The sequence below is a fragment of the Lampetra planeri genome, chromosome 3 (assembly GCF_965212315.1).
Source record: "Lampetra planeri chromosome 3, kcLamPlan1.2.h2, whole genome shotgun sequence".
Lineage (NCBI taxonomy): Eukaryota > Metazoa > Chordata > Hyperoartia > Petromyzontiformes > Petromyzontidae > Lampetra > Lampetra planeri.
The window spans coordinates 18,400,580-18,425,512 of record NC_136109.1 but is presented as its reverse complement, the minus strand read 5'-3'; the positions used below and the strand labels follow the sequence as shown (position 1 = coordinate 18,425,512).

Below are 24,933 nucleotides of genomic sequence, written 5' to 3'. Positions count from 1 at the left end.
AACGTTTATATAAAGCCGCGCCGGAAGCGGACGACCTCCCCTTACCAACATGGCGGCGCTGAGCAAGCTGTTCACTCGCACCAATGGCTCTGCCGCGGCAGCCGCTTTCATCGCCTGCTACCTCCTCTCCCGACGCCGCGGCCAGCGCAAACCGCCCAAGTACGTGCGATTGCCGCCACCTCGCGCTCTGTCTGCGGCGCTTCTCGGTATCCCGTCGTCGGTAAATCGATGCGAACGTCACTACCAATGGGTCTCGGACAGCAGCCCAAGTGTCTTTGGAATTCGTAGTTTGCATGTGCGGCGCTGCAGCACGATTGGCTGCGCGCGCGTCGCGTGATGGCGGCCTCGCGACCTGATTGGTCGACGTTTGACGCGCCGGGTTCCCCTGTGGGGAGCTGCGCGCCTAAGCGCTGTATGGAATGCAAAGGCTCCAGTTGACCTTAGGTGAACGTGCGTGCGAGTCTTTGAGTTGACATAAAACTACGCGTGTATAGTTCGTAACGTTGCTCGCACATACGTATCTAAGGCATTTGTGTTGGGTGGTGGGGGGGAGACATTTACATTGCAAAAAAAAATAGGTGCGGTTTTTGTGAACTGTGTTAGGTTTTATTATACAATCTGTGTTAAGGGTCACGGGTTGAAATTTCGTGTTGGTTACAATATTGAGCTGGAATCAACTTCGCCTGGTTGGTGTAGGTGTGTCATGAGCTCTCACTGTACAGAAAGTGCGTCAGTCATTCAAGATGTACTACTGTACCCTGCGGCTCGTTAATTAGCGGTGTCAACTGGTAATTTGGTTGAAAGGGGTATTAACATGGCTAATGGAAGGCATTCGTTTAGAATACGGTACAATCAATGTCAACGTGGTTAAATAAAGGACGGCAAAAAAATCGACAAGGTTAAATAAAGTACACGATTAAACCAGGTGAGGGTCCATTGAAATGGGGCCCTCACCTGGTTTAATCATTGTAGCGAATATGCATCTCTGGACTCGCACCTACCTCACGAACGTCAATCACAAGGGATATAACCTCAAATGATACCTGGTTAAATCAAGGACACCTCAACAGAATTTCAACGGGCCCTCACCTGGTTTAAAGAAGGTAACGACACTAAATCGAATGTTTTTTTTCCCCGAGGAATGTCCCCTTAGGATATCCAGAGCACAGTGTGTTCCCTATAAATATAATTCACCGACTCTGCCTCCCTGAAATCACACGAAGTGTAAGGCAAAGATTAATTCCCCCTCCTCTGGCTCTGATTCTGAACTATAAAAAACGCCCCCTACAGTTTGCATTGTGACTCGCAGTACGTGTCCTGCGAATCCTGTCATCGTCTTTGAAACCCATTGCTAATTTGATTTGACCCATTATCATCAGCATCATTAGCAGCATCAGCAAACAACAATTTGTTCAGCTGCAGTAAAAAAAACACCGTTGTAAACACCATCGCGAACAGCTATAGCAGCAGAATCGGGAGCAACAGTCATCATCATCCCCTATGTGGTGGTAAAGTAAATAGTATCACTTTGTGGGAAGTCACCAGTGTTCTTCCAGTGTATCGACCGAGCTCAAATCGTTGCTCTTTTGATTATTGGAGACACTTTGAATATTTTGAAGGCTCGTAAAGTACAAGAACATATATATAAACCATAATGTGATGCCTTTGCTGTTGATAACACGACAGGTAATAAACATTTTGTCTTTCTTTTTCTAGGAAAGATGGTGATGGATTTGCAATTGTTGTCAATTCGGTAAGACTCTTCCTTAGGAAGTTCACAATGGCCGTGTCTGAGACACTGAGCTAGCACTACTGCGAATGTGGATTTGATGTTTGGGTCTCTCTCACTTGAAGCGTAAATGTCGTGGTTGAGGTATTGAAATTGAGTGGGAAAAAGCACACGAATGACTTCATAGGTGCTTCCTAACAGCACTCATTCCAACAACTCCCACAGGCTAAATTAAGGTGTTGTGTGCATAATTGATGATGGCGGTGATCATGTTGTGTTGTTTAACAGAGTTTTTTCGTGCAGTTTACTTTTTACACGCTGCCAGACAGTTCATTTTGGTTTCATACTTCATTGGGTTTACAGAACGTTGGTTTCATCCCCTCATGTAGACTTGCATATACACTTTTTCTTTACCAAGCACATTGTTTTCTCATCTCTGTTATGTAAGCCCATCATTCTATGGCAGCTTACATTAGCTCCCAGTGCAGTCAGTCTTCCTCTCTTGAACTACAGGCATAATCGTATATTTATAGCTTGAAGAGCAGAGGCATGGTGCATGCCTGGTCAGCTGTCTCGCATTGTCACGGTTTGCACAATCGCAAGCCAGCACATTAAATGGCAGCCTATGAAACCGGTTCTCCTATTCCTTGCACTGCATCTCGGCCAGTGAGATCTGCCTTGATTTTTCTCTTGGGTGGCGACCACACCCAACGTTGGTTATCCCATGGGTTACCCCATTTGATGGCGACAGGTATGGTGTTCCTCTACCTTGTCACATGGTGGTTGTGAGCATGATGATGGTGGTGGTGGTAGTAGTGATGGTGATGATGCAAACGGGACTTGTCCATGTGTCTGTGTGCAGAAGGATGGCAAGAGAGAGAGGGCAGCTGTTGACAAGGCATTTTTTGGCCGAATTTGGCAGATTTTGAAAATCATGGTGCCTGGGATGCTTTCTAAGGAGGTAAGAGTTTAGATGTTGTTATTGTTATATGAAAGTGATATGAAATGTGTGTGCAACTGTCAGTCATCTCACTCGGCTAACCCCTTAACACCTCAGTTTGACCCTTGACTTGCCTCCAAGTGCACCTGGCTTGGCACAAGTATGCTGGTGAAATCACCACTGATTAGTAGAAAATGACAGTCATTGTTTTTCTGGGTGTGGATACGCTATGTGCTAAAATGTGTGTGATCGTTAACAGCACTTTCCCCAACAGTCTGTTTAAAGGTTGTATGGGTGTCTGTGTATGTAATATAGTATGTGTCTGCACATGTACAGACACACATACTATTTGACAAATTGTTACGTGGAGGTCATTATTTGTAAAAAAAAAATTTGCGTTTTTTCATTCTTGTTTGAATTATCTAGTTTATACTGTCGTTTTTATAGTACTGGTCGCTCTTTCAGCGAAAATATAATGACATATCATTTGGATATGCTTGTATCATAAGTGTCAATGTATTTTAATAAATGCAGTGAAGCATCATTACATTTCCAATGCGTACGCATATAGTTTACATCCATACCCAGATCCACACATTAACTGTACATACACATGCAGACAAAAATACAGTTACATCTAGACACGCACACATACATATCCATATATACAGAGATATGCAGTCATGCACCAAAATGCATATGCACATACACAGAAATGGGAACGTGTGCGACCTTTGTGTAGGCATAGTTGTGTGTGTCTTATCAGTCGCACAATTTAGTGAGCGAGATGTTCTGTCAACTTACAGCCTCTAAATGATAAGAAAGCTCTCCACCCCTAAAAGCTAGCTGTTAAGTTCACAATGGCTGTCTCAGATGTATAATGCCTTCAATGGTGAATGGTGATGGAGTGTTGTTGGTGCAGTGGTTATAACTGCACTCAGAACCCAGTGACTTGAGTTTGATTCCTGGCCACAGTTAACAACAGTGACGAGTGATATGTCAACTGCTCCTAGGTTTACCCCCCCCCTCACCAACTCACACTGACCAGTGTGGTCAAGGATGGTGATATAAACCCCATTATGGATAGGCATGGAGAGGGGAAGTCATATCCAGCAGTGGATTGGCAAAGGGCTGCACATTAATGTGAAGATCATAAAGGCCATGTTGACAATGCTCCACCAGCACCACTGATATCCTGGGTTTGGGTTTACACATGCCTCTCTTGGGAGTTCAAAATGGCTCTGTTTGAGACTTTGAGCCAGCGCCACTAAAATCCTGGCTTCACAGAGATTGTAAAACCCCTACAGGGATCCTAGGTATTAATATGCTGACTAATTAAACCAAATCGCCGTGTTTCATGAGTTTAGTGTCACAACCTACCTGATCACTAATGACTGGAACAAAACAAGAAAAATGGCATCCTGATCTTCATTATTTCAATAGTAAATCTTGTTTTTTATTTAACCAAGCCCAGCTCTTGAGAGATAAAATTTGTATGACCGACACTTGGTGAACAACTTGTTATGGGGTGTTAATAAGTGCCCTCTAATTTGGGGTGAGGGGTGGCTCTTGAAGGCGAGACTCCTATTGAAGTGGCGATGATGGTAATCGGCTGAATCGACTCCGACCAGGGTTTGAACTCAACCTTCCAACTTGTGAGTCAAGTACTCAGACCACAGTGACACCAAGCTAAATTTGAAAGACAATACATCAAAAAATTCTGACTTCATTTTAAAACCTCATGTTCCTCGATTTAATGAACGTTGCCCTCCATTGCCCCTGAACCCTCCCTATTGAACTTTGCCCAATGCTGACCTGTCTCCTCTCTCCCCCCTCATTCTTCCCCTACCACCCCCCCCAATTCCTCCTCCCCCATTCCTCTCCTAAACCATCTCGCCTCACTCCCTCCCTGATTCAACCTCCCAACCCACGTGACCTGGTTAAGACAATGTATCTGGTTATGGTGGCGGCAACTTTGGTGGCCCGGACCTACTGCGACGTGTGGATGATTGAGAACGGGACAATGATTGAGAGGTAAGGGAGCTACTCCGGTGATAGTGATGAGGAGGATAATAATGATTATGAAGCTGATGTTGCTGTTGATGACGGTGATTGTGATGGTGATGATATTCATGAGGGCGACGATGTTTATGTTTCTTATGAACAGGTTCAAATAAGTAAAGATAATTTTAGTAATTTTGTAATCTTTGTCAGTGCAATTCCTGTTAAAATTGTACAGTGAATGGGGGGCATAAGCCTGGTACTCATATTTAAAAATATATATACTGTAAATGGGAGGTAAAAGGCACGTGATCAATGATGCGTTCTTTCTTTCCACAACTACACATTTGAATAGCAGTGAGCTTATATTTGTGTTTTTGTCCTCTGAGGGTATACAGATGCATGAGATGTATTGCAGAATGAAGCTGCAATATGATTACAATTGTATTCTGTTCACATAGAAATATGGCCAATAAGGCACAACAAAGATGAGTTTATTTTTTAATAGACTGTTCCCACACTTTTTTGCTAGCAACTCCTAATATATGCTTAGTTCCTACTTGACCTGGCATTCAAAATCAGCACCTCAACACAAGCATTGTTGCTTAGACTTGAAGCATCTTTCCCACCACTTCTGTTGTCGTCACAAACATGGCCATATCTTGATTACCGCAGATCCACAATTTTTTTTTACTTTAAATACAGGTGCCACCATAATTTAACCTTATTATTTCAAGAAATGGCATGTGTCCTTACACCCCATAACAGCTCTCCGCTCTTGGATTGAAAATTGGGGCAAGTCTGTCATCTAGTGGAAAAATCTTGAGAAAAAGTTATGCGAGTACCGGAGTCAAGCTCCATTATGTACAACTTTTTTTTACTGACATTGCAGTGATATAAGTGATATCATTGTTAAAGTTTTATATATTGAAATACCTTAATATAAACGAATGTGGTGATGCTGATACTGTCTGGTAATTGATTAAGATGATTAAGAGGTGGTGGTTGGGTGGCTCAAGCGGCCAGGACAAGGAGCTGTCACCGTTGCAGTCCCAGGTTAAATATTGACAGCCACTCGTCATTAAACAGGTTCTCAAGTGGTCGTGCGTGGATGGCCTCGACTCAGTCACCAATGACTGCACAAAAACCTTGACGTTTTTTTATTTACTTAATTTGGAAACATTTCAACTGAAAATTTAAAAAGAGCAATTTTATTGTCATGCGTACATTTTTTCTCTGAAGCAAGGTGTTTAGGAAAGTGCGCACCTTGTGTGTGGATAAATAGGGTGACTTGAGAGATCTCAGAAGTAGTTCTGTGATATTGGACTCTGCGGGCCATTCTCGAGCACAGGCTCATGCACAGTGTACCGTGAGGAGTGCCAAATGGACATTTCGTCTCATCACATGAAGATAGTGGCACAATTTGAATAAAATTGTCGAAAGAGACAATTGTTAGTGTTGCTTAAGTCAGCTTTTTATCTTAGTGTCTGTGGTTACCACCTGAAACCATCATTCAACCAACAAGACACGACAACAACGATGGTGTCAAAAGCACTGCATGTTAAGCTTTTCCCTTTGGGAGTTTGGCCAAAACATGACCAAAAGGATTGCGTTAACACTTTGTGTGGTCTTCCATCCCGTGATTCTCTCTCGTTCCATTCCATTCGATAGCGGAATTATCAGCCGGAATACAACAGTTTTCAGGAGACATCTGTTTAAGTTCATATCAGCGATGCCGATGGTAAGATAATTAAAATATACAAAAAAAAGAAAGTTCTGCTCGCCTGTAAGGTTTGGTTGTGGATTGTGATGTTTCATGTTTTTCATGTTGGGTTTAAATGGCGATGTGGATTTTTACAACAATGAATATCATTAATGTCAGCCTCGGAAGATGACGCCACAAACCCACTTAAATACGAGCCTCATTTTAAAAAGGCCTCTCGAAACCAAAACTAGACATCGCTTCTTCACCCTCCATAAACAGTTGTCTGCTGTGTGTCAGTCATCTGATATCATTGGTGACCGAACTAAGACCTGATGCGACAACCTGATTTAACCATGGGCGGCTAAGACCAGGATTCATAATTAGGACCTCAAAGGTGCCAACACATTGTTTGAAATGCCCTTCATGAACGGCCTCAGACTCAGGGCTCAAACCCAAGATCTCTAGAACTCTCCTTGTCATTGATATGGCCTTTATGATACCCCCGAGACAGAAAGGTGTTCCCAGGCCCAGGCATCGAGTGCTCCTGGCTCATTACGATTTAAGAACCTCTAACGTTGCCATTGTAAATCTGGAAATTTAACACATTCACATTTCTTAAATATCTTTTATCTAAAGATGGATGTCTGTCTTGCCAGCATAGCATAACAAATGTGTACTAGAAAAGGTGATTTTGCCAGTCGAGGTTGGCCATTATGAAACCCAGCATGGAAATCCTGCTCGTATCGTGTTTGCGCATGTTTTTTTTGAGAAAAAAAAAAGATTTTCGCTGTTCAGCTTACAACCCAGAATCAGAATATGTGTTTATACTGGAGGAATCCGATGAGCTATAAAGCTCTTTTTCACAGATGTCCAGTAGGGGTGGGTCAGAACGTTACATCAACAACACAACTATACAAAAACATGATAGGAGTGCAGAGTAAAAGAAAAGGTAAACAAATTGCCTAAACACATACAAATGAAACTAAACCATCCCCATCCTACCAGGCAATCTGGGCTGGTGTCAAGGCTATGGGTTAATGTTATGTACAATTGTTGTGGATGTGGGTTCAATACAAATTCCATTCCCATTGTGTTTATATGCAGCTAATCTCCAATAGCTTTCATATAATTTAGAAAATTGAGAGACTGAAGGTGTGATTTCACGTTGAGGCTGTAGGGTAGTTGTTGAGGCTATGCGTTAATGTTATGGATAATTGTTGATTTGATTTTATGTCGTGCCATGATGGCTGGGTTATCTTTGGGTTGTGTCTTATTTTAAGAGCAAATTTTTATCGCTGAATGTCAGGGAACTGTTACTGAACAGTGAAATGTCGATCTGGGTTCAGGGAAGGGTGGCTGCTTTTTTGAATGATGCTGCCCTACCCCCTTCGCTCTTCACTTCTGATTCATTTGGTGTTCTTCACACACCTTGGTTAACTTTCACTCATTCGCTTCTTCGCTCTACTTCACCCCCCCCATCCCTCCCATCCCTCCCATCCCTCCCTCCCCTCGGTCTCCCCGTGCATGGCTTGGTGGCTTTAGTGCTATCATTGGGAGGAGTATGGGGCTGTTCAAGAAATACCTCCTCAACTTCATGTGGGCAATGCCTCTTGTAAGTGTGGTTACAGACTCACTCAGTGACTCACTGACCCGTCCACTTATTTTCCACCTTGCTTAACCATTCACTTACTCCCTTGCACCCGATAACTCACACATTCACACATGCACTCACTGCCACGCTCATTTGATCCTGCTCACTCAATGGCTCGTTAATCCGCTCACTCACTTTCTCACTCCCCACACACACACACCCCCACTTATTATCTCAACCACTCGCTTGCTTGCTAACCTGTCTGTCCGCTTGCTCATCAGTTACTCGATCACCCACTCATTCACACCAACTCACTCACCAACTCACTCACCAACTCACTCGTCTTCCTACTCATCACCCATGAAATGTGCCTGTTTATATGCTTTTGCACCAGGGTGTTTTATTAAGTAAAGAGGCTTTTAGAACTCCCATAGCATGTCAGTGTGATTTTAGTAAAAATTGCTTCGTAAATGGGGAAGAACCTTGGAAAGCATGTGCAATGTGATTGGTCTCACACGTGCATAATTGCTCATTAGAGCACGGTGCAAAGACATGCAAAATTTACTTTAGAATTAACTGCAATATGATGAACATCTGTATGAATTATGGCAGCGTTTACAAATGTTATTACAGCTGCAAACAGGACGTGAGCATACTGCTGCTACCATTGCGTGTAAAGAAGTTGATTGTTGGGTGGCGAAGTGGGTAGTAATTCGGCATAAATCAGCGGTCTATGGCATAGGTGTAGGAGCAGTTAATTGGACAGTTCATTAAATAATGTGTCCAAAGACCCTTTTGACTCTGAAAGAAGATGTACGTGGAAGGCAGCTCTACAGGAGGCTGAGAGCATTTGTGCAGTCACCACACAAAGAGCAACCAGGAGACTTCTCTGCTTTTGGCATTAGGTGAATTGGCAAAGGCTGTACATGAACATGCAAACTAATGTCCTCTGAAAAATAATTGTTGCCTCTTTGCTTACTGAAACGCCCTCGTATTTACTGTTGAATGTAATTTGGTGTACTTATGAGCAATGTAAAATCTAGCAATCTTCAGGTTCAACAATTGAAATAGTACGCCATCTTAATCATGGCCTTTATAACCAATGGTGTCCATGACAACCTTAACACATAAAAGCCATCATTCATATGAGCACAATGAAATGTGCATGCATGTGCTCATAAGCTTTGTGAAATCTAACATTGCTTATGAGAAATAACAAATGAACTAGGGTGTTTCTGCCATGCCCCATGATTATTGATGCTATGAAGGCCATGGTTGCGCTTGCATACAGTGTGGAGTCTGATGGCTTACTATTACAGATCGCAGTTGTCAACAACCTGCTAAAGTTCGGGCTCAATGAGCTGAAGCTGTGCTTTCGATCCCGGCTTACTCTGTACCTCTACGAGCAGTATCTCAAGTAAGTAGAGACCCACACCCACCATTGGCCAGAAGAGATATACATTCTCCGTCAGTAAGCTAGAGACCCATGATGTTGACAAGCAGTCACCCTCTTACTCGCCATTGGTAAGCAGTGACTAACATATGACCATTAGTTTTTGGTATAACTATGATCGTAAGCAGCGAGGCCAGAGTTTATTTGAGTGAGCACTCAGACTTTACTTGCCACCAGTAATATCTAGAATGTACTATTGGTGAGGAATTGCTTCCATTAATGATCAGTTACCCATGATTGCCGAGGAGTGAAATGTACTCATCACTGTAACGATCAATACTTAACGCTTACCCATAAGTACATCCCTATACCATTAAATGCTGAAATGGTAAGTTGATACCGTACTATTTGCACCAGACAATTTTCACCTATTTCATGCAGTGTTGGGAACTGCTTAGTGAGCTGCATTTATTCACAGTATGAGTACAGTGCAGTGTGACTGTAACATGATGTCTCATGTGAAAGTACTCTTGAGTGTAGAGTGTGTATCGTGATGTTCATACAGTTAGTGCATACAGTGTGACGTGGTTTCAGTTGACACAAACCAACCTTAGCATGCAGCGCACGTACAGTGCATATACTATGTACAGTTTTCATTTGGCACATTTGTTGTGCTGTCCATACGGTTCGCGCATACAATGCTCATACAGTGCTGTGTTCCGTGCTAGTGGCCACACGTACTACAAGATGGGGAACCTGGACAATCGCATCGCAAACGCCGACCAGCTGCTCACCCAGGATGTGGAGAAATTCTGCAACAGCGTAGTTGATCTTTACTCCAACCTGAGCAAGGTGAGGGAAGGCTGACTTGTCGACTCACCCATTGAACGATTCACGAGCTCACTCAATGATGTGCAACGACGACGACTCAAACTCACTCTGTAACTGACGAACACTCGATCACTGAATGACTCCCAAACATAAATACTCTCTCGACGCCTCACATACATGAACACTCTCAATGACTCTCGAACAAGCTCAATTATTTCCACACTCATTGACTCGGGAAGTTAAACACTTGCTCATTCACTCACACCCATTCGCTCACTCTTTTTTTTTCATATAACCACTTATGAACTCACCCGATCACTTGCTTGTTTGTTCACTGGTGCATTCACCAACTCATCCACTCGGTAGCCATCCTTTCAGGATACCTGCTGAGCCTATAACCCACACTCACTCACCCTGTTACCCAATGTATTGCTTGTTTTCTCTCACACCCCCACTCATTCATTCACTCACTTTGTTACAGCCTCTACTGGACATCGCTCTCTATGTGTTCCGGCTGACGAGTGCCATTGGAGCTCAGGTGAGCGTGAACTCTAATCCACAATCTCTGGCAATATGCCTGGCCTATGCTGGTGTTTTCAGTATATGTGTGTTTGCATGTGTGTTTGTACATGTCGAAAATGGTTGGCAGAGTGGGGAGCACAGGTGGTGTATCTGTCGGTCATCTCAGTCAGTCAACCCACAACACCTGAGTCTGTCCCGACACCTGTCAGTGAGCCTTTCAACGTGATCACCTCAAAGTGCATCTAGCCTGGCACAAGCGCTGTGGTGACGTCACCACCATATGGCAACAAATGGCGGCAGTTCTGTGTGTGAATATTTACATGTGTTGTGGACGGGCGTAGTGGTTTAGCACACTGGGCTACGAACCGTGAGACCTGAATTTTATTCCCGGCCTTGGCCCAACATCCGTGGCGAGTGATATCTGAACTGGTCTTGGGGTTCCTCTAGATCAACTCAAACTTACATGAGTACCCGGTGTGTTGTGTAAACAAAGGTGATGTGCGTGGTTGCAGCCACGCCAATCTCTCATGCTCATCTGCCTTAATGAGTTGCTCGCAAACAAAACTCTCCCGAACATTCTCTGTCGGCTAACATAATCTGTAGGCAATGACTTGACACAAGGGCTGTACATGTATATATGTTTGTATTACCGCACACGCGCGTGTGTCTGTTTGCATGTGTCTTTGTGTATATGCTGTACGTTTGTGCCTATGTATGCAGGGCCCGTGTGCAATGCTCTCGTACCTCATGGTGTCGGGGCTGTTCTTGACGAGGCTGCGTCGCCCCATCGGGAAGATGACGATGACGGAGCAGAGATTCGAGGGCGAGTACAGATACGTGAACTCGCGGCTCATCACCAACAGGCAAGGACCCCATATCACCATAAGCACAAGCAGCATCACCATCAGCAAGCCAGAGCAACAACAGCAGCATCTTCGTCATCATCATCAATAGCATCAGCAGTATCATTGGGTGCAGCGTATTTATTGTTATAATTGGCAATAGCAGCAATATCAGCAATAACAGCAATTTCATTTTTGATATCATTTAGTATCGTAATCAGCAGTAGCAGTTTTTGAAGCATCAATGATCAGTCACAGCAGTAGAAGTATCAGTTGTAGCAGCATTTTCATTAAAGAGAATAGCACCAGCATCACCATCAGGAGCAGTAGCATCAGCAGCCATAACAGCAGCATCAGCAAATGTATCATCTTCATTATCATTATCAGCACAAGTAGCATTAATGTCAGCAGCAGCATCATCAGCAATGAGCTTCGCCATCAATATCTTCATTAATATTATTGGTATCATTGTTGTCAAAAATATCACCACGATCATCATCAGCATCGTCATCATCAGCAGTATTTTCATTATCATCAGCATCATCTCCATAATTTTGATGTGTCGATGTGTGTGCGTGACTTTTTACTCTACAGTGAGGAGATTGCTTTTTACAATGGCAACAAACGAGAGAAAACGACCATCAAGAACACGTTCAAGCGGCTGGTGAGATGGTTTCTTTCACCACTCCGACCACCATTATTACATCAGCAGCACCACCATTACTGTTATCAGTGAACATTACCACAACTACTACCACCTCCACTATCACCACCTGCAACACCATAACCACCTTCAATGTCTCGTAGACTCGATGCGCGTCTCAAACTTAAATCCTACAGTGCTATGTGTGTTGTGCTCATTGTGTTGGGTGTTTTTTGGTTTGTAAATTGTGTCTTTGTGTTCCCAGGTCGATCATCTGCACAATTTCATTGTGTTTCGCTTTTCCATGGGCATTGTGGATGACATCATCGCCAAATGTGAGCCATGTTTAAAAAAGCAATAACAATTCTATGAAAACCGCAAAGAATCATGGCAAACACCCACCATGCTTTGCAGGACTCCTGGAGCCAAGTCCCATTCAAGACTAATCCTTGGACCCAGTCTTCTGGAGTCGAGTTTTGATCAATACTCCAATCCTAAAAAATATCTCCTGCAGCCAGTTTTGGAGACGGTGTGTGTGTGTGTGTAAAACAAAGCACTACAATCACTATGAGCTCAGTTCAATTCCCAGCCATGGATATCATCAGTGGAAAGTGGTATCTGAATTATTCCTTGGTTATGTCAACTCTAAATTAGTACATAGTGAAGTGTGTGAATGTTGGCACAGGGGAGACAAAGGTGGCTGGGTATGTTGCTTGCTACACCACCCCCTCTAGCATGGTGCAGGGTCTCACAGGTGCTCGTGAATAGACGATGCCCTAACAGTCGATAAGGCATTAGGGGATCTGTCACTGTGGATCTCTAACTGTAAAGTGTGTATGTGTTTTTATCTGGGGAGTGGTGGTACAATAGTTTTCACACTGCTATAAACCTAGTGACCTGCATTTGATTCATGACCATGGCTGTAGTCAGAAGTAAATGATATGTGAACCAGTCCTGACCTCCGTTCGATACTCAGTCTTGAATGAATACCTGGTGCGATGTGTAAATGTGCACTGGGGAGACAAAAGGCGGCCTTCTCGTGTGTTCAGCCAGCTTTAATAGATGTTCGTCAACAACACTTGCCCCAAATGTCTGGAAGGCTATGCTGGGATCTCTGCTTTTTGTTTTGCATATGTTGTATATATCCATAGAAACGGTTGTATTTGTGTGTGTGTATGCACCAGATGTTGCCACGGTGGTGGGTTACCTGGTCGTGAGTCGTCCCTTTCTGGAGCATAACAACCCTCGCCACCTCACCAGCAGCCATGCCGAGCTGCTGGAGGTGAGAGACATTCACCATGGATTGTGGTGACCGGTTGACGCGGGAGTATCATAATGGTCATGTCAGAGGCGCTGAACCGCTGCTCCCCCGAGCACTTGGGTTTGAAACGTGATTTTTGGTCACCCATAATTAAACCAGGTTGTCATGTGTGTCGTGAAGTTGATGTCTTGACCCAGTCACCAATGATTAGTTTCTCGATTCTTTCGAGCCCAGATCCAAATGCTGCGATTTATGAATACAGGATAATCCATGGTGACTAAAGCCTCTTTGTGGAGCGTAAAGGGGAGATAGGCTTTATAAAGATGATGCTCCTTTTGAAGTGGATGCCAGTGGTTTTTTTTTACAAGTCTGTGTGCCTGTCTTCATATCTGTGTGTCTTTATGTGTAAATATCTTCATCTGCCGTGAATATAAGGTGTTAAGATGTTTAAACATTAAATAGACACCAGTTACAAGGTGTCACGTTTACGTAGCCACACAAGCTTGTGGTGAAGAATGCGAATACATTTTTGCTTTGATAATGTATGCATTGTCCTTGCAATTGATTGGTCTGCACGAGAGACAGCCTCCTTAATGGCATTGTATTGCTCGTCCTAGACCAGGGCCATCAAAAGAAGCACTACAAGGACAATGCAATCGCAAAACAATTATCACTTTCAAAATGTGTGCATTGTTCTTGAAACTGATTGCTCTGCGCCAGAGACAGCTTTCTTCATGGCATTGGCTTGCTCGTGCTAGACCAGGGCTGCTAAAATAGCAGTACAAGGATTATGTAATCATCCTTGTGCTGCTATCTGTCTATAATTCTGCTTGTGTGGGTGTGTTGTCTGTATGCCTATGTCTTTGTGTCTGTGTGCCTGCCTGCTTGACCGGCTACAGGATTACTACCAGAGTGGAAGGATGTTGTTGAGGATGTCTCAAGCACTGGGTCGGATTGTTTTGGCTGGAAGAGAAATGACCCGACTTGCTGGGTATAAACACAATGCTGCATATCGCGAGCACTAACCAACCCCTTACGCAAGCCCATAGCCAAAGCACTTGTCTTAAAATTAGCTGATTCCCATAACGCGAACACGAGCCCATAGGTTTATCCCTCACCCTAACACTAATCCTGCTGCTAATCCATAGCCTAAACCGGACCATGACACTTAACACTTACTCTGTCCTTGACCAAACACTCTCACTAGCTTCATCACGTGTCCTTCATGATAACCATCACATTTACGTAACTATTATGAACCTGAAAACCGTCATTATGAACCTCCTCAGAGTAAGATAAACGTGCAGACCTGGGACACGAACCCAGGTCCTCGGCAGCGCTGTCTCATTGTATCAGATATGACCATTATGAACCCGCTGAGAGAGTGAGAATTGCACCCAGAGTCAGGGCTCAAACCCAGCTTTTTATTGCTCTCAGGTTCACCGCTCGCATAACGGAACTCATGCAGGTGCTGAAGGAACTGAATGCTGGAAAATACGAACGGACGATGGTGACATCGCACGATCGAGGTGATTCCTTGACCGTTTGTACGTGTGAGCGTATTGTGTGTGAGTGTGTGAGCTGTACCACCTGGGTTATACTCTCAGCTGTGGTTAATACGAGTGATAGTTGAACCTTTTTGGGCCACCCGTATGTCAGCTCATCCTTAATTGATCACCTGATGCATTGTGTCAGGATTAGCACTGGGAAGATGAACTCGGCTGAGCCTGATTCTGGCCACACTATCAGAGGTCGCAATCGGGTACCCGATACCCGGCTACCCGTACCCGGCCGGGTACAGGTACAGGTATGGGTACCCGTTTGCGACCCTGGTGCGGCCAGGTACGGGTACGGGTAGGCCGTGAGTCACTGGTGAGTCACCGTTTGTCACTCATTTCCCAACGTCTTGTCTATTCTCACAATTCAAGTTCCTAGAACCAACCCACCCGCACCTGCAAAATGGCTTCATCCCAGAGGTCGCAATCGGGTACCCGTACCCTACCCGATACCCGGCCGGGTACGGGTAGCCGGGTATCGAGTAGGGTACGGGTACCCGATTGCGACCCTGTTGCGGCCGGGTACGGGTAAGGAATCAAAACCCGTTTGCGACCTCTGCACACTATCCCTCATGTCATGCCAGCCTGAATTTTCGACCACTGAGAATGATTTTCACAATAGTTTGTAATGGTAAAATGGGAAAACTGCCTTCACATTTGTGTGTATGTTCATCTGCATGCATGTGTGCATATGTAAGCTTACTATGTATTTACTGTCTCATTTATACCGTCTCTTCTGTACCGTCTGCACACTTTGTACTATCATTGTCTTGTTCTTGTCTGTAATGTTTAATATGTTCTGTCTTTACGCGCTAATTTGTTTCGTCTCATTGTGTGTGTAACTGTGTGTGTAGGTACGGGAATAATATCTGTCTGTCGTGTGCGCGCGCGTGACTATGGGTATGTGTGTCCCCTTTGTGAGGGCGTATATCTACGTGCGTGCATTTCACCAAGTGTGTGTGCATATAACCAAGTGTGTGTGTGTGCGTGTCTGCATGTGAGAAGGCGCCTCTCAAGAGGAGACGGAACCACTTGTCCCTGGACGAGGACAAGTCATCCTCACCGACCACATCATCAAGTGAGGGCTTAACACAGTTCATGAAGGAACCTGCTATGAGCCAAGGCTCGTGACTGCATCTCCAGAGTTAGTAGGGTGTGTGTGTGCATTTCTGTGTTTTTATTTGTGTAGGGGGGGGCGGGTGAGGCTGGGGTACAGTAGTTCATGCACTGCGCTATAAACCCAGCGACCTGAGTTCGATTCCCAGCAATTACTAATATTGGAGGCGATTATCTGAACCTCTTCTGGGCCTTCCTTTGGTCGACTCAGTCTTCATTGAATACCTTGTGCAGTGTTTAAACATCAGCACTGGAACGACAAAGGCAGGCAGATGTTGTGTTGGCCACCCACCCCTTCAGGTGCTATGCTGGCCTTCACATGTGCTCGTTAACAGCACTTGTCCCAATTGTCTGTTACAGGCTATATGAGGGATTTCTGTCTTTGTGTCTTTCTGAATGTATATCATCATTTGCCATGATCAATCCACTGTTTGGTGAAGGCCCTCCCACACCGTTGTCATCGCTCATGATCGTACAATGATTAATATAGAATGTATGAGTGTGTTATACGTGTGTGTATGTGTATATTTTGGTATGCATAAGTTCGTGTCTCGCTGTGCTACAGGTTTGAACACGTCCCATTGGCCACCCCTAACGGAGACGTCCTCATCAAAGACCTCTCCTTCGAGGTCTCCTGATACATTATCACATTCAGCAGGACAGGGTTAAGTGTCAGCGTTAGGGTGAGTAGTTAGTTTTAGTGTTATTTTTAGGGGTAAATAGTTGTGGTTATTGGTAAGGTAGTGTCCCAGTTATAGTTTATAATCGGGATAGTTTAAGGGTTAAGGTTATAGTTATTAGTACAGTTAATGTACGGTTATTGCTAGGATTATGTTTATTATCAGGGATAATATAACGGTTATGGTTAGAATCGTGGTCGGGATTAATATTTTCACCTCTCTTTTGTGATGTGGTGTGCCAGTCCGCTTGAATCCATGTACTTATCTCACCCTTGACTGTCCCTTCCCTCCCAATGTCATGTGCAGGTGCGTTCTGGGACAAATGTCCTCGTTTGTGGCCCCAACGGCTGCGGGAAGAGTTCGCTCTTCCGAGTGCTGGGAGAGGTGAGTTTTACTTCCACATGACGCGTGTAACTTTCTCTCTCGAGGGGTTAGCTCCTCTATACCTTGGTGATCTGCTGAAACTGTATGCGCCTGTCCGGCAACTTCGATCCACCAAATCCTTGCACCTGAGTGTACCAATGACAAATCTGCGTTCAATGGGTGAATCGGTAGTCGGGCGCCTCGTTTGTAGAACGCCTAGCCCCAGACCGTTAGGGATGTTACGTCAGTCGAGGTTTTTAGGGCTCGTGTAAAAACAATTTTATTTTCTCTTTCATATCCATCTGTTTACGGTTGTTTGCCTCTTAGTTTTAGTGTTAAGGGGTTTTTACTGGGGTTCTGTTGTAAAACGCTGTGGGTCTTGTGTGAATGGTGTGATAAAAAACCGAGTTTTTCTTGTTTTATTTGCCTTGTCAGGATCATAATGGTTAATCAGACCCTGAGCCAGCACCAGAGGTTCTTGATTCAAACCCTTATGAAGCCCTCTTTGATGAGGGCTTCATAGTTGCTGTGCCAGACACTGAGCTATCACAGCTGAGGTACTGGGGTCCCTGAATCTGCATGTCTCTTTTAAGGGTGGTTCACAATAGCTCTTTGGGGAGACACTGAATCGACACTGATGAGTTTGAGCCCTGGGTCTGAGTGTTTCCTCAAAGGGTTTGTAATGGATATACTATGTTAAAAATGGACACTAGCAGAACTGGGGTAATGCTTGTCTTTCTCTCTTATGAATGGGCATCAGGTTAACAGTGGCTATGTAGGAGACACTGAGCCAGAAATACTGAAGTCTTCATTTCAGCCAAACACCGACCACAAAGTGTCATTGTTGGTGTTTGTTGGTGTTACAGCTTTGTCTCTTTGTTTTCCCCAGCTGTGGCCCTTATTTGGAGGATCTCTCACCAAACCAGAGATTGGAAAGCTCTTTTACGTCCCACAGGTACTGAATAATTCATTATTTGTTCGTGAGAACCTTTACGGGGCCTGTGGTTAACACACTCAACTCTCACTCCAAAGGTTGAAAAATTAAATCCTGGTCCGTATCATCATCATCAGCATCCTCATCATCTTCACAACCATTGTCAACAGCAGAATCATTAACATCAGGACGATCAGCATTGTAACATCAACTGTATTATTGCTTGCATTATCAATGTCATCAGAATCATTAACATCATGATTAGAAAAACAATTTACGGAGTGGATTAATTGAGAAGCGCACACTTTGTGAAGTGTCAACATTGGTCATCATCCCATTGAGATGCTGATATCCAAAATAGGAATGTGGATTTGTTGGTTGGGAGAAGAATGCGGTTGCAATTGAATTGTTTATGGGTTTTCTGCTATCACAGAGGCCGTACATGACCCTCGGAACCCTGAGGGACCAAGTGATTTACCCTGACTCACCTGAAGACCAGCGGGAAAAGGGCGTCTCTGACAAGGTGATGGTGGTGGTGGTGACAATGGCGGTTTTTCTGATTTTTTTTTCGTCATGGTGGTGATCTTGGTGATGGTGGTGGGTGAGCCTTTGATATTTCACATGACCTCAGTAAACCTAGCATGGCACAAGCACCGTGGTGATGTCACCGCCACTTAGTGGTGAACGGTGGTTGTTGTTGAAGTTAATAATGGTGGTTCTATTTGTAATAGTGTAGTCCTGATGATGGAAATAATGATGTTGGTGGTGATGATATTGGTAGTTGTGGTGTTGATCATGACACTGATTGTCATGATGATGCTGCTTTTATTGATGATGTTGATAATGTTCCTGCTACTGCCCCCCTATACTCCTGCTTTTATTGATGCAGGTCCTCAAGGACTACTTGGACAACGTGCAACTTGGTCACATCCTGGATAGGGAGGGAGGCTGGGATAGCGTTCAGGACTGGATGGACGTACTGAGTGGTGGAGAGAAGCAGCGAATGGCCGTAAGTGTGTGATTTTTCCACACGCTTTCTCCCATAAACCTGTAATGCCAAGGTGTGGAGGCTGCACATTTTGTTAGCCTTCCCACATTCCTCATCTGTCTCCCAGGCCCCCTTTCTCGCAGATTTCTCTGTCTTCATCTTCCCATTGTCCCCTTCATCATGGCCACCCCTCCACTTGAGTCTTCCTATAATCCCCCACTACCTTCTTGCAATCCCCTATCAGTTCCAATTTTTAACAATATTGTTTCCCACAATCCCTCCTTTTCTACAATCCCCCTCTCCCATATTACAATTGTTTTATTGACTGCTCCATCTCCCACCCTCCTCTTAACTCTATCCACAATGCCATTTATTTTTTTCCATGTTGCTCCTGTCGCTTCCCACGATGCCTTAGATGGCGCGCCTCTTCTACCACAAGCCGCAGTTCGCTATCCTGGATGAGTGCACGAGCGCAGTGAGCGTCGATGTTGAGGACTTCATCTACAGCCACTGCAAGAAGGTGAGTTGCAGCAGTAGTAGCTGCGGTGTCAGTAGTAGTGTTAACAAAGTGGCAGCATTTGGAGAACTGACTGCAACAGCAGTATAAACATAATTACCGGCAGTCGTGGCATTGGTAGCAACAGTAGTAACAGAAGTGTCAGTAACTATTGGAACATTAGTCACCTTAAAATCAGAAGTAGCAGCAGGTTATGCATTAGTCATGGTAAAAATCGTAGCAACAGCAGTATTATTTGCCACAGCAGCAGTAGTTACAGTATTAACCTTAGTAACAACACACGGCGTAGTAGAAGTCGCAAGTATCAGTAATAAAATCAGTAGCGGTAGCCATATCAGCATCATAAGTAATAGTAACAGCAGCAAAAATGGTGGTTCTTATTGTATTGGTGTCAGCAGCAATAGTTTTAGCAGTTAACAGGTGTAGGCAGCTATAAACTAGTGCTAGTATTAAGGTTATGTGTGATGGCTCGTGCCATTGTTGGGGCGAGTGTTTGGGATCATCTCGGCCGTTTCTTCCTCTTCTCGGTCCCCAGGTTCACATTACGCTCTTCACAGTGTCTCACAGGAAATCACTCTGGAAACACCATGCCGTGAGTGATACCAACAGCACCAACATCATCGTCATCACCACATAACCAAAATCATTATCATCATCATTTCTGTCACCATCATCACTCTCACCGTCATCACTTCACTCTCACCGTAATTACTTTCCACTGTTGCTGTCATCACCATAATCAGCAACACCACAAACCATCACTGCTCGTCTTAACACCATCACTCACTACTGTACAATAAACAGCACCACCAAAATGTGTATGCATGTGTGGTTATATTTAATATATTTGGCATGTATGTGTGCCGTCGTGCTGTGCTAGCGACCTTTAATACGTCCACTCTAATAGCACTTGTCTCAAACCCTCCATAAAGGACAATATTAGTATTTATTTCATACTTACATTTTTATGTGTCGGGTGTATATTTATGAGTATATGCGTGTGTCTCTCACCAGTTTTACCTGCACATGGATGGACGTGGCAACTACGAATTCAAAGCGATCACTTCTGACACCGTGGAGTTTGGATCTTAGTCCTGTAATTCTTGAGTGAGTGAGAGTGGTCAATTAGAGACAGCTTTGGTGGGTTGCAGTGAAGGAGGTTGATATTGGTTGGGAAATGTGTGAGTGAGTGATTAGGTTGATCGTAGAGTGAGTAGGTGGGTGGATGTGTGTGTGTGGATAAAATTAGTTGAGTGGATCAGTGTGTGAGTGAGTAGTTGGGTTGGTGAGCAAGCAGTTGGGTGAATGAGTGAGTAAGAAGATCGGTGGGTGAATGGATGAGTGGATTGGTAAATTAATCAATGAGTGGGTAGGCGAGTGATTGGGTGGATTAATTGGTGAGTAAATTCAGTGCATGTCTTTGTGCTCATGAAACTTGGAACTGCAGGCTCCACAAGCCGAGCAATGGCCCATTTAGTCCAGGATCAGAACCTGGACCGAGGTCCACATTTCCATGCTCCATGAGGCTGTCTGGTCTCAGGCCCACTCGTCTTGTTTTATATTCTTCCCCTACCTTCGGTAGCCAGAGGGAAGGGAGTGGGGTTGAGAAACTGGAATATAATGTTCTTAGGAACATTTAATATAGGCATGGGTTATGTTATGCAATTCTGCAAAAATGTTTTGACACTTCAACCAAGGTAGGAAAGCATGAGAGTGTATCAATTTTGCCCATTTGTCTGTTCTTCTATCTTAACGTGGGGGAGGGAACGATAACTCTCGTAAAGCTTAATCCCTTATGTACGAAACTTTATTAAAAAAAAATAGTTCTTAGACACTCACTAATTAAAACTGGCCAAATTGTGAATAAAGAGTTGTGCAAAACTTTGACAAAAATCCAGCACTTAAAGGATACGCCTTGGCGTTTGTGCCATAACGGCTGAGATTTGTGAGCGTCTCGCTTTCCCCCGCCTCAGGACGTCACATGTCATGAGGCTGCCTCCCCACCTGATGTGTCATAATCCCACCCCCTCCACACACAGCTGAGAAGTTAAACTAAGCAGATGACATCAAGTACGCATTGGCCTGTCATACTCATTGACCCCTCCACTCATGCTGCATTCCAAAACCATGGGAAAGCAGACTGCAACCGTGCTAAGCAATTTCAAGAATGACTGAAAATGGCTTGGTTTTTGTCCCAATGTTTCAAGAAACATGCCACCATGGATTAACTTCCCCGATATCCTCCTTGCCCCCCTCTCTTTCCAGAAGAAGAGGAAGGATCAACATTTTTTTTGTAACTAGGTTTGTCGCATGGTTGGGTTAACTTGCACTGTCCCATTTTAAAATGTATCAAATTTGGAATTGTATGCTGTGACTTTATTAGAAAAACACAGCTGTGATTTTAACTTAGAAACATCAATCATGGAGCATTTATCTTCTACCTTTAAGCCCGTTATGTAACAACTCGGGTGAAAGAATGTAGATCCATTCGTAAATGGTGCCACATGGCTTACAAAATACGAGCTATGGCTTGGCATGGTAAGGGTAATTTGGGAATCCATGCCAAGCTCACTTGTCTGGCTGGCTAGCTTCCCAATAGTGATGGTATCGTTACGCAAATATTTTGTAACCGTGCCGAGGGGTTCAGGGTGCCAAGGTCACTTAAAGTCGAGTAGGCCTGGGAGGACCGTGTGTGGGAATTTGCGTTCATCGTTTCAGCCCCGATGGAGCACCACCGGATCAGTGCAGTTCCCAGTGCCCGTGTAAATGTTCCAACAATATGGTGCTGCTCTCATCACCACCATCCATGTCCAACACTGCTAGCATAATCATTGTTATGGATTTATAACCACTGTGGCAAAGGCATTTAATGGTTGAACACATTTTGGAGCCACTGCACAGCAAAGTGTGTTGAGGAAATAGGGTTATTTTAAAGACCAATTACTGTAGTAATTACTGTAGTTAGTGTTGGTACTTTTAATGAATGTGCAAATAAAGAATGTCCAATGCATTTAAACGAAATCGTCACTATGTACAGCATCAATACTGTATACTGTGCTGTGTAATACCTATTACCAGAATCCTTCACTTTTGCCATAATTATAATTTCCATAAATGTTTTCGGAAAAAAGTTTAATTATTTATTTTCAAAATAGCATGCAAGTTACACCTTGATGGGCAAGATTTCTCAATTTGCAGTTGCCTTGTCAATTATACAATGTCCCAGATTTACTCAAACTGCCCTATTTAATTATAGCTCGGATAATAATTTGCTAGTGCAAATGAAATGCAGTACTGATACAAAAAATATTACAACTTATTATTACTGTTAACTTTAACATCGCAAATGCGCGTGAATGTAATTTCAACCGATTCCTAACGTGTCGACAAAATGTTGATGTTGCTGTTGAATTAATTTGCAATAAAATGCTCATTAGAAACATTTCGTGGATGAGTAAATTATAGTGAGCGGGTGAGTGAGGTCCAAGTGAGTAGATTAGTGAGTGGGTATGCGAGTAAAATAGTCGAGTGATTAGATTGAGTGGGTTAGTTGGTTCGTGGTTGAGTGAGGATTACCAATGATTGGGTTAGTACAGGGGTCGGCAACCTACGGCTCCGGAGCCGCATGCGGCTCTTTACGGGCTGCTTCTTGACGATATGTACATGTACATAGATGCATTGCGGCTCTTGAAATACTGAATTTTGTACCGAATTGGAAAGAAATGGCTCTTGTTATTTTGGTTGCCGACCCCTGGGTTAGTAGATTGGTGGGTGAGTAGCTTCGTGAGGAGATTGATAAGTGGATGAGAGTAGTTGAGTGAGAAGGCGAGTAGATTGAGGGAATATATTAATGTGAAAGTAGAGTAACGAGTAGATCATTGAGTGGGTGGATAAGTATGTTGGTGAGTGAAAGATTGAGTCGATTAGATAATTGAGTAGTTTCATGAGTGGATGTGTAGATTAGTGAGTGGGCTAGTTTATGATTCCATGAGAGTGGGTGAGCGAGATGAATGAGTAAGATGAGTAAAGTCACGTAGAAGGGAAATAAAATAATAAAAATAAAACAAAATGAAATTCTCACGACGTTTCGGCCACAACACAAGCAGCCGTCCTCAGGTGAAAAAACAGCTGTCGGAAAGACAGCGTCTTAATGAACACTGCTAAGCTTGGCAGCGTATTTTAAGCTGGGTGGGAGGAGCCATTCAAAATCATCACCTTACCCTACATTGCGGGTGTCACGAAAAAGATCTCAAAAATCCTGAATAAACACAAGATCCAGGTCCGATTCAACACAGTACATAAAATACGTGATCTGGTCCTGTCTGTAACAGATGTGATTCCAGACATACAGTACCCTGGCATCTACAAACTAAGTTGCCTCTGTGGTAGTAGTTACATTGGGGAAACCAAACGACATGTCTCGGACCGCATCCGTGAACACAAAGCAGACCTGAAACACGGTAGGACCAACACCTCAGCCGTGGCAGACCATTGTTATAGTTCAGTGGGCTCACATGACATTGACTTCTCCAAGACGGAGGTTCTCTGCAAGCCATCCGGCTACCATGACAGATTTATTCATGAGGCCATCCACATATACAAACACAGAGACAATTTCAACCGAGAAGATGGATTCTGGCTCAGCAATCATTGGAAGGACGTGATAAACCATTTCGGGTCTTGATTGATTATGTTCACGTTTACGGTGACTTTCAGACCGCATTCCATTCGCTGGCATTGACTTTATAGCTTTTGTATTCTCTTCACAGATCGGAGTCTTTGCTCCGATGCAAGTTTCCTGCTACCACTCTCCCACTGACATATTTCTTTGCTTCCTCCCTGTACCTTTCACGTGACGGTCAAGGGTATGGTGTATAGTAGAATGTATAATAATAATAATAATTAGTATAATAGTGCAATGTTTAAATTTTGATTTAAAGCTTTCGTGACTGCAGGGATTCATATTCTTGGTTCTTTCGGTAAAGTCACGTAGAATGGAAATAATTAAATAATATAATTATTAAACAATAAAAATTCTCACGACGTTTCGACTGCAACACAAGCAATCATCATCAGGTGTGAAATCCACAGCAAAAAATTTTGAAAAAGTGCTGTGGATTTCACACCTGATGATGATTGCTTGTGTTGCAGTCGAAACGTCGTGAGAATGTTTTATTGTTTTATATCTATATTATTTTATTATTTCCCTTCTACGTGACTTTACCGAAAGAACCAATAATATACAGTGCAATGTTTAATAGAATGTATAAGGTAATATATAGTATCGTAATTGTATAGTGAATATACAGCAGTGTGGTATA

The 24,933-nt window shown here is 43.7% G+C and overlaps 1 protein-coding gene across 4 annotated transcripts; it reads left to right on the top strand.

Moving 5' to 3' along the window:
- The first annotated feature begins 19 nt into the window (after window positions 1–19).
- ABCD3 (ATP binding cassette subfamily D member 3) lies at window positions 20–22,129 on the top strand. Of its 4 annotated transcripts, none has more exons than XM_078622505.1 (24): window positions 20–159; window positions 1,717–1,753; window positions 2,592–2,690; window positions 4,615–4,703; window positions 7,918–7,987; window positions 9,286–9,383; window positions 10,088–10,211; window positions 10,672–10,728; window positions 11,433–11,575; window positions 12,149–12,218; window positions 12,463–12,532; window positions 13,382–13,479; window positions 14,358–14,449; window positions 14,896–14,987; window positions 16,020–16,092; window positions 16,696–16,759; window positions 17,117–17,194; window positions 18,063–18,128; window positions 18,541–18,630; window positions 18,997–19,116; window positions 19,511–19,615; window positions 20,148–20,204; window positions 20,627–20,719; window positions 21,881–22,010. In XM_078622505.1, the coding sequence occupies exons 1-23, from the start codon at window positions 50–52 to the stop codon at window positions 20,702–20,704; spliced, it is 1,980 nt and encodes a 659-aa protein (XP_078478631.1). In that variant the 5' UTR covers window positions 20–49; the 3' UTR covers window positions 20,705–20,719; window positions 21,881–22,010. The 4 variants fall into 4 exon arrangements, with proteins under 4 accessions (XP_078478631.1, XP_078478624.1, XP_078478612.1 ...); XM_078622498.1 differs by having other exon boundaries at window positions 21,878–22,006; XM_078622486.1 differs by having other exon boundaries at window positions 20,627–22,129.
- Window positions 22,130–24,933: the final 2,804 nt, after the last annotated feature.